This window comes from Pocillopora damicornis, chromosome 9 (assembly GCF_964200805.1).
Source record: "Pocillopora damicornis chromosome 9, jaPocDami1.2, whole genome shotgun sequence".
NCBI lineage: Eukaryota > Metazoa > Cnidaria > Anthozoa > Scleractinia > Pocilloporidae > Pocillopora > Pocillopora damicornis.
The window spans coordinates 4,199,416-4,209,669 of NC_142678.1; the positions used below are offsets into that span (position 1 = coordinate 4,199,416).

At 38.3% G+C, this 10,254-nt stretch overlaps 1 protein-coding gene and 1 pseudogene across 2 annotated transcripts; both read left to right on the plus strand.

Annotated features, from left to right (window-relative positions):
* The first annotated feature begins 4,350 nt into the window (after positions 1 to 4,350).
* LOC149039699 (mucin-like protein) lies at positions 4,351 to 5,085 on the plus strand (annotated as a pseudogene).
* A 2,248-nt stretch (positions 5,086 to 7,333) lies between these two features.
* LOC149039700 (uncharacterized) lies at positions 7,334 to 10,145 on the plus strand. Of its 2 annotated transcripts, none has more exons than XR_016179977.1 (2): positions 7,334 to 7,623; positions 8,404 to 10,145. XR_016179977.1 is itself a non-coding variant. In XM_089183403.1 (2 exons), exons 1-2 carry the CDS (start codon positions 7,410 to 7,412, stop codon positions 8,520 to 8,522), a joined length of 339 nt encoding a protein of 112 aa, XP_089039529.1. In that variant the 5' UTR covers positions 7,334 to 7,409; the 3' UTR covers positions 8,523 to 10,145. The 2 variants fall into 2 exon arrangements, 1 of the variants encoding a protein (XP_089039529.1); XM_089183403.1 differs by having other exon boundaries at positions 8,398 to 10,145.
* Positions 10,146 to 10,254: the final 109 nt, after the last annotated feature.

A 10,254-nucleotide genomic window follows, 5' to 3' on the forward strand; every position in this document is an offset into this window, starting at 1 on the left:
AACTCTCTAGTTCGTCTGAACGATTACTTCGCCAACCTGTGCTATGATGACACTTACGTTAGACCTAGTGATATGGATATCCCGGACAGTGTAAAGCCCCCGAAAATATCTGAGCGGTGTGTCTGGAATACCTTAGTTCATGTAAAGAAAACCGCAACGGGACCAGACGACCTCCCGTACTGGATCTGGAAAGACTGTGCTGAGCTACTCACACCAATCGTCACTCACGTTTGGAATCTGTCGCTGTCTACTCATACATGGCCAGACTCCTGGAAAAGGGCAAATGTTAATCCTCTCCCCAAAGTGAACATGCCTATAGAGGACTCAGACTACCGTGGTATTAATGTTACTCCCGTTATTGCCCGGTTGTTTGAGAAGGTCGTGTATCGTACACAAGCACAGTCAGTCATTGAGAGCAACCTGAGCCACACCCAATTTGCATATAGACAGGCGGGTAGTTGCACAAATGCCTTGCTCGCTATCCAGCACCAGACATACAAGTATTTAGATAGTAGTGACTATAGCGCAGTGCGAATTTTTACCATGGACTTCAGTAAGGCTTTCGATTTTGTGAACCATGCTATTTTGTCTGCCAAACTGAAACAGCTACCTCTAAATCCGTACATTATCAATTGGTATCATAGTTTCCTCTATGCAAGACAACAACGTGTTGTTAGTTATAATTTTTTAGGACAGTGGAAACTTGTCAATAGAGGAACCACACAAGGTAGTGTAAGCGGACCGTATCTTTTTAATATATTTTTGAACGATTTGGAGATTTTTTTTTAATGGTTGCCCTGTGCTTTTTAAATATGCCGATGATTCCACTATTCTTTCGCCTATCACTAGGAATAGTGACCCGTCTGCCGACTTAGTAGGACAGTTCTTAACATGGTGTAAAGACAATAGAATGGTCTGCAACCCTTGCAAATGTAAAGAGCTGGTTGTTAGAGAGAAAAATCATAATGTACTCTACTCTCCAATTAATAATATTCCCCAATGTAATAGCTTCGTTTTACTAGGAGTAACTTTACAGAGTGATGGAAAATTTGATGAGCATGTAAGAACTAAGCTTGTCAAAGCAAACAAGTGTTTACACGTCCTACGAACATTGAGAAAGGAACATTACTCTCAGGCAGAGATTGATCATCTTTTTATATCGATTGTTTTGGCTAATTTTAGCTATGCACTTTCAGTCTATGGGGCATCTGAGTCCGATCTTACGGTTGTACAAAATTTTTTAGACCGATGTCATAAACGCGGTTTTATCTCATTTCCAGTTTTTATCAAGAACCTTTTAAACAAACAAGACAGAAACATTTTGAAGAAACTAAAATCAACGGATTGCCACCCCCTGAAAGATATCATTCCTGTCCAAAAGACATATCTACACAATCTCAGGAAAAAAAAGGCTGCGCGCGCCCGAAAATTAATACACAGCGCTTTATGAACACATTTGTAAATAGGTTGATATTTAAGCTCCATTTATTGTAATGATATACTTTTTAATTCATAATATGTATGTAGATTTCTGTAGTTTTTTCAATTCATTGTAACATAAGATATGTAGTTTTATCTTATGATGGAATAAAGACCAAAGAAAGACCAAAAAGATTCATTAGCTCACGAAAACTTTTTTTCTGCTCCGCTGAGTTATTTCAGATGGACGAGTGACATAACAAAGGAGATTGGTTATCGATTATGGTTACCGTGAGCTCAGTAAAATCTGGAAAAGTTTCGTTCCGCACGAGCATGATACGTCAAGAGAGCTATGTTAGATATGTTTTGGTCCTGATGTTTTAGAAAGTGTACATAAAATTACCTTTATGGAGGGGATAACTGAAAAGCTACCAGAGTCAAAGAACAAATGAAACCAGCCAAAAGGATGGCAAAACCCTATATGAGATTTACAAATTATATTTCTTGCAAACTGGCATGGACTCGCATCTGTCACGACGGTGTTCAAAAGGGCAACATGACTAATTGGCAAGTCATTAAATAGTAGCCAACGGGAAAAACATACTGTTATGGTCATTTCGATGACATTTAAGATTTTAATGATTGTAATTACTGACTGAGTTCAACTTCAATTACTTAACACGATTTTTTGTCTCGTAAATAAATTAGAAAAAGGCAGGGAAAAATAATGATTCTCTCAGTGTAACTGTTCAACGGCGGCTTCCTCTCCAAGCTTGCTTGGGAATGTAATGAGAAAAAGAGACGAACCGCACTACGATTATTGTGATGAAACTGCTAGCAACTTCTGAACATGGCACACCCTCTAGAGCCATTATGAACAATTCTAGAAAAAAACTAATTGCACCGCAAACACAGAAACAAAACAAAAAAACTTTTGTAACGAACTTCTAAAGCTACGTTGTATACATGCGTATATTGCGTCAAAATTCTTTAGACCATTCTAAGTGGACCCAAAAGATCGCAGTTTTAATGTTTTCCTTTCCGTTATTGGCATTATACCGAATAGTATTTTCTTAACTTAACCAAACCGCGCGAGTTACTGTGTACTGAATCGCATTATATATGTCTCGCCAATAGATTTTATCGCACAACTCTCTTTCCATGAAAGACAATTAACCCTTTTTTTTTAATTCCACCTGGGCAAAATATCGTTTCTTAAAAGCTGAAACATCCCTAAAATATTCGCAAATCGAAGAGCATACATGCAGTGGTGCATCGCATCAAACCGTTACGAGATTCGAAAGTAGAGGAAAACAAATGAAACTCTGAAGACTACAGGTAATTCACAACGACTAAACGATACAGCGTTAAAGAAATACTCGAAATACTGTGCTTGTTGTTTTGATATAGTTTTTTTTTTTTCTTAAGTTGTTCATCCCTGAATACGTGATAGATATTTGTGGAGAAATTGCTCTTTAAGCGAGCCTTTGCAAATGACTAGTTAAATGAAATACTATAGATGGTTCTTCTGTATATGATGAAACAATAAATATAATTTCATTCTCCCTGATGTAGATTGGAGCGTCAGAAGTGAGCAGAGAAAACAACTTTCAGGAATCTAATTTCTATGATACATTTAAGCGGAGGGATCGGGTGAGGTTGCACAGGTGGATTTTTGTTCTTGTGCTTCGTGATTTACATGCTTCACAGACTGTTGAGACCTGCTACAAGAACGCATCCAGGGAATCCTTCCGATATCGTTATTCGCGTCAAACATGAAGGCTGTGAGAATCAAAATGGCGCTGGTGCCGACACACTCTTTCCTCGATATTCTGCATTTTCCGAGTCCTGCTCTGTGGAGCCGGTTTGTTTTCTGCTGGAAAGAAATGACCTGTGTTCACATTTTCTACTTCAGAGGAAATTTTTATGCTCAATATGAAATTAATCTCGCTCTTGTGGGTTTTTAGAACTTATGCAATCCATCGATTAGAACTAATGAATTTTCATTACGATCTGATTGTACCATAATTAAATGATATACGCGGTCGTTACGAATCTATGCACACCCACAATAACTGAATTATCTTACGCCAATCGCTCTGACGAAAGGCTAACACTCGAAACTTCAGCTTTTAAACTCTTTACGGTGGCCAATTTGCGCTATCAACTCAGTTGATAACACTAAATTACCATGTTATACTCTCCCACCGACAAAGCACCACAGTTTCTTTAGAACCTTACCCACTTTCTCCGTAAAAATGGACACAAATTTATTTTACAATTTTGTTGCAACAGATTGAGCAGTCACCAGTAATGAGACTGGTTCATCAAGTGAGAGGCTAGCACTATCAGCGACTGATGAAAAGGGAAATAAACCCTTTGCGAAAACCAGCCAGCTTGTAAAGAAGAGCAGCTTGAAGTACAACTTCCTTTGAGTCACTTCTCGTATTGGACTGATGTCAATGATAAATAACTATAGATATCAATCATTCGCCGAGAGATTCAGTCGAGAATATCATAGCAAAATGTTCGCTTAGCCGAGAGATTATAACATGAATAGTACAACTGAAGTGAAAAGGTTCTTCTTTAAGAAAAAAAAAAATACTAAGCGCGAGGTTAAGTATTGAACGTTTAAAAAAACAGTCAAGTCATTGGTTGAATATATCATACTCACAACGTAAGTTTTGAAGGAATAAACAATGATACAGACTCTTTTCTTTTCACCCCTTCCAGTTGGTGTACATTTTAATTTTTTCAAATGTATTGTTTTAAGTAGGAATTCTTCAGACAGTTGCGGTCTGACTTCCTCGTGATCTTTCGCAAGCAAAGTTCGAAGTCCAGTTCACTACACGATTGGGCACGTCTATTTCCTTGCATAGAGCTTAGTTTGTTTTGAACAAAACAAAGGTAGTTCCATGATGTATACCAAAGATGTTTTCGGCTAAGACTTTCACTGTTTTAATACTGCTGTTGTTATTCTGTTTAACTTCTGACTGTGACGCTTGGCGAAGACGCCGTCGTCGTCGTGCTCCCCCGCCATGTCCAGTGAAAAACTGTGATATCACTTTATGGTCATACTGGAGTTATTGCAGTACAGACCAATGTGGACAGCAAGGCTCTCAAAGTCGATCAAGAACGGTTGTATCAGAGCCATCATGTGGTGGAACAGAATGCCCTGACAACCTTTCCGAAACTCGGCAGTGCTCTGGTAGTAAAGCAGTTGACTGCAAACTTAGCCACTGGTCAGAATGGAGCGGTTGTACAACTGTTTGTGGCGTATTAGGAACACAGTCCAGCGTCCGTCACCGAATAACTATCGAACAATGTGGTGGTACCTGCTCATCTTCCCTGATAAAGACACGATCCTGCCAAAAGAACGGCTGTTTTAATGGAGGAAGTCTTAGAGAGGGAGTATGTTCCTGTAGAGCAGGGTTTTCCGGGGATTGCTGCGAGCTGCAAGGTAACTAGCTCACGAAAACTAGAAACTATAAGCCCCTCATAAACACAACCACAATATGTAAGCACCTCTCAATTTTGGACGCTTACTTCAAACAGGAAATTTTAATTGAAATTTTAAAATTTAGAACAGAAGTTATCGGAAATTTTTTTATGTTCACATATGATTTTCATATCCGTACAGTCAAAACAGGACTGTGTCTAAGATAGTAGAAACAGAAACAATCCAACCTCTGCAACTGAGTCTACATTTTGTACCAAAACACCGCACATTAACATGTTTGTTCTTACTTTTGAACGGCAAGTCATTTCTCTAACACACGGTGATATTGTTTATTACCCCTCAAAGGCCAGTCCATCAAGATTAAAATTGCAATCAGGGCTCATAGACAGCCTTTTTTCTACTTAGAATGCTTAGGTAACTGGAGGCTTGTCTCTTGTATTACCACAAATTGAAGTACATCGTAACTCACTTATTGTATTCAGTAGTATTTCTCCATCATAGTGCAAGTATCAGTGAAGTCTACAAAGTATTACAAAAAGAAAGAAAAAACAAAACTCTGAAAATCATTCTGGACCAACGTGGATCTAATCATTATGTAAAAATCTAATCATTTTAAGCGCTCTCACAATTGAAACGGTCGAGCGCATTCCCATGATTATGAACCGCGTATGAATCGATTGTTTGCACTTCGGCAAAATCACTTGCGTACTGAGTAGAGAAGTTTAGAGACTGTAGCGCGTTAGAGTTTTATGAGACTAAAAAGTCTTCCATACTTTCAAATGAGGAACTGAACTGACAAAGAAGACAATGGTATCAAATTGATTAATTCTTGTTCTTGCGTTAGCGAAATTGTGGCATTTATTTTTAGTACTTATTACGTCTAAAGCGATGATGAATGCTAGGAATTCAAGACGAAAGATTTATTTCACTGGAACTTTCCAATTTCGAGAAACAATAACTTTCTGTATGTGACATGTCTTTCCTGTGTCATTTGTGGTCTGACCTCATTTCAGATGTGGAAGTAAATTAACAGAGCCTGTGTTTGATGCCAAGAGCACCAAAGCACTCTTGTTGTAATCTTTGACTTCGAATGGTTATTTCACTCGATTTTCAGCCGGTGGCATCGTAGCGCCTGTACAATTTGTCAAGTAAACCCCTGTTATGAGAGATAGATTAGAGAGGGGGATGTTGCGTGCAAAGATGCTAGTGACGTCCATCCTGAGTTAAATTTTGCGAGTCACATAAGGAATTTCGAGCTTGAGGAAATACTAAAATGATAAATAAGAGATTTCGCTAGAGTTTCATTGTAGAAATGCTGCTGGTATGATATCAGCATACATACAAAAGGCGCAAAGCATGCGGTTTTTTAAAACACACTTCCAGGACGTGTTTATGGCGAAGCTCACTCGTATGAATAACTAGTAAGAATTCTCATTAAACATGCCTCCACCTTTCTTATATATAAATTTTAATGTATTGAAATTATTCTGACAGGTTTGAAGAAGATATTATCATGAAGTTCATAATTTACGACAAAACATCGAAAAGAGATGCGGAACAAAAGGTGGTCTTAGGTGGTGCGATATTTTAGCAGCTAAGAGGTTGCTGCTTTAGCTTCGGAGGTCGAGAAAACCATCATATGTCCCAAGCTATAGTGCTTGTCTTCAGAAAGTTCGCGTCAATAAAAATGTTAATCTGTCCGTCATCCAGCGCAGATAAATGAGATAGAAACATGTAGTACACAGTTTATCCAAAGTCGATATGATGCATACCATTTGTAACAAAATTGGAAACTCATAACTTTAGCACTTTCGCATGTGCTGTTGCATTGGTTTGTGTTGCTGCTCCAGTTTTAAGAAAGCATTGACTAAGGAGCAAAGGACATCTTGGTCAATTTTCAGAATCATGGAAATAATCTTTAACACGAGTGCGATTGAGCAAACACATGGATTTGCGTTGTTTTTAAGATGTTGGTGGATGGAAGCTAGAGATATACCCGCGGGTTTGAGACAATTCGTGACCTCATTGGTGTATACACTATGCACTTATATGCTTTTTCAACCCGATTAACGCCTGCATTTTGAGAATTGTTTCGTACAAAGTAGTGAATTTTTGATATACAACTTAAGGTCAAAGAGAAGGGTCTCCTCTGATCACGCTGGTATGAAAAATATTTCAGCTGAAGTTTCCATATTTTGTCTGTGAACTAACCGAATACATCTTGTAACTTGTAGGAAGATAGCATTCCGTGAGCTACACTGTTGCAGTCGCTGCGCGCTGGACAAAATCTTTGAAATTTAAACTTTCAATCGCTATCCACATCTATTCGATCTATTCTTTTCAAAAAATAACATATTTCCTTATCCTCTCTAGCTATTACCGGAGTTTAGGGAAATTACTCGAAAACTGGCATATTATCCTTTCAAACAAATTATATATGTCATACCCAGGGGAAACTTGGCGTTGCGGTGGACTGGGGCCATTCGACTGCTATCTTAGTTCCTGGTCGGAGTAGGGTCCTTGTACGACAATGTGTGGTGTAGGGGGTAGGCAGACTAGCACTCGTCGCCGGCTGATTACAGAGCAGTGTGGAGGTACATGCCCCGGTGGATTAAACTTAAAAATAACACGAGCCTGTCCTCGGATCAGATGCTTTAATGGAGGCAGATTAATGCATGGAGCATGTAAATGCAATGTGGGTTACTCTGGTGATTGCTGTGAGTACACTGAGAACACTAAGAAAGGTATAGTCCACACAGAAATATGCATAACTGCATAGGTTACGTGGTTATAAACAACGTGTTTCCTATAAGGCTTGAAAGCTACTTTAGAGATGGTCTAGCTAAAGAAAATAGGAGCATCGAATCCAACTTGTCTTAGAAGAGGATCTTAAGGGGTTGGCATTACTTTTGACAGCATAGATTGTTCCAATAGTAAACGGTTTAAATCTTGCGGGGGGAGGGGGGGGGCATATTGCGGTTGACAGTTTATTTTTGGAAAGACAGTTTATCACTGAGAACTAATTCAACAAAATTCACATTGTGAGAAATTAAAACAAACAATTTATCGCTAAAACTGCAATCACCTCCCCTTCGTCCTTCCTTGCATAATATTTTAGATCTATATCTTGCTTGTTTACTATACTCAGATCACAGCTGCCACAGGTGCAATCTCCATTGGCTCCCAGTATCATATAATAGCCAAGCTCCTTGATGTTTTTGATTGCAGATTTTAAGTTTCGATGCTCAATCACTGAGCTTCAGAGCACTGGTTTAAGGGCTCTCCTATTTATTAGGTACAACAAAACGCGTTGCCGGTTAAATAAGTTAGCAAATTTATTTCTAAACTCCAAGTTTTTATTGTTCCTTTCTGAATTCGACGTTTTAAAAGTAAATTCTAAAATTGTTAAAAAATGTTCTCTTACTGCTTGAAAAGTGGCTAACCGATCATTCAAATGACTTTTCTGTTGATGTAGATCAAATTTTTCGACTGCTGATCATATTTCTTCTCCTTTTCAGATACAGATAGAGATACAGATACCAACACAGGCTCAATCAAAATCAAGGTCGCGATTTCGGTGCCGGGAGTAGTAGTTTTGTTCGTCATCATCTTTTGTGTGTGCTGGCGTTATTTTAAGGAATGAACCCAGGCCTCGAAGATCAATATGAATCTACCCAAAGTTGCCTTTTTTACCTTTTTACACAACATACTCAGTGTTAAGCTTAAAACGCAGCAAGCGAGATAAATCGAAACAGAAGTCAAATGTTTGTAGAGCTCCTTTAACTAAAATTTGTGTAAGAACAAGCTTTAGCCAAGCTACTTATTTTAAAGGGAAAGTGAAAAGTGGGCGAGCGAAAAATGATATTAGCGATAGCCTGTTACATGTTATACAAGGATTCGAACGGGGATTTTAGCCATCAATTTATTTGCGCCCGAAGTACATAATTAGCTATGGGAACATGCTTATTTTTCTACTCTCTGCCGTGGTCAACTACTAATGGATGGAGCCTTTAGTTATCACCCCATAAACGCAGAGTTTCACGTCTTTTATCACGAGTTATACAATCCATAGCTTTCTTTCTCTTCAAAATATACTTTTCGCGAACAAATCAAAAATGAAATATTGCTACTTGAGAATAGGAGCAAATAGCAAATCAACTGAGCGCGAGTTCAGGCCTTAATAACAGCCACCATTTTGTCAAGGAGCGCGCAACCCACGCACAAAGCATTATGCGCAGTAGGGATGCGCAATCGGCAAGACTTTGAAATTAACAGCTATATTGAATCTCCAAAACTCTATTGACGCTGATGCACAAACGTAAATTATCAAAACTTAGAGAGAGAAAACCGTAACCTTAATTTTTATTGTTTGCTCATTTTCCATGTATATATTGTTAAACCGCGGTGTGCTCTGAATGAAATGTTGTCGATGATAAAACTCGAGTGCAACGTCAATATCATGCAAAGCTGGTTAGAGTTCTCACTCGAATGATGGCTCAAGTCCTTAAGAGGTGTTTAAGTATCTTTGTACTGAAATGACCTTTTGGGCTGCTTTTTGTTGATATAACCAGGTGTCAATTCTACTCTGTAGCATTTTTGTACTAGTATTTTCCGCCCTAAGTTCCAAACCATATTCTTTGTGTCATTTTGCAACCATGAAAACTGCATACATCACGATTGAATCAATGTGATCCTCTTTTGGATTCAGTAAATTCAACTTGTGCTGACAAAGGAAAGACGAAAGATGTGCTTTGCTTCAAAACTGATTGATCTGCACTGGTTTTTCTCTGGAATGGTGCTCACATACCTCTGAACTTAAAATATGTCAGAGCAGATCATCCCAGTATTTATCTAACATTGAAACTGCTTAAGGGAGTTTGCTTAAGCTTTAAGAAGTTTTATGTATATTCACAGTTTTCAATAAGCCGACACAAGGCTAGTGAAGAGTTTTGTGCTCGTCCTTCAACTTTTTCTCATTTGTACTGTTATAAAATGATTTCGAGAGCAATTTGTATTCAAACAGCACGAGTATATTTGGCAAAGATTATAACCGAAAAAAACGTAGAAGTCAGAAGGCTCTCGATGGCCTATCCAAAAGTGCCCCAGAAATAATTTGAATACTACACTATGTTTCAACTTTTGAATCCAATTTATGACCGACAGGGGATTAGCTTACATTCTCTTAGCCATTGGGTATGTTGGAATTTCCGCACTAATTGCATCATCGATGATATTTACTGAATAAACGATTACAATTTTTGCCTTAGTCTGTCCGCTATTCCTTGGATGCGAAATCTTTTAATCCCCTTTAAAAGCCATAGAAACGTCATGAAGTAATCACACTTCTTTGGAAGACAAGAGACAACTCATTTCAC

Bases quoted from the DNA above. Each gene is read 5' to 3' on its own strand.
- LOC149039700 (XM_089183403.1), top strand. From the start codon at position 7,410: ATGTGTGGTGTAGGGGGTAGGCAGACTAGCACTCGTCGCCGGCTGATT. The intron at 7,624-8,397 runs GTATAGTCCACA...TCTCCTTTTCAG, and splicing joins CACTGAGAACACTAAGAAAG to ATACAGATAGAGATACAGAT.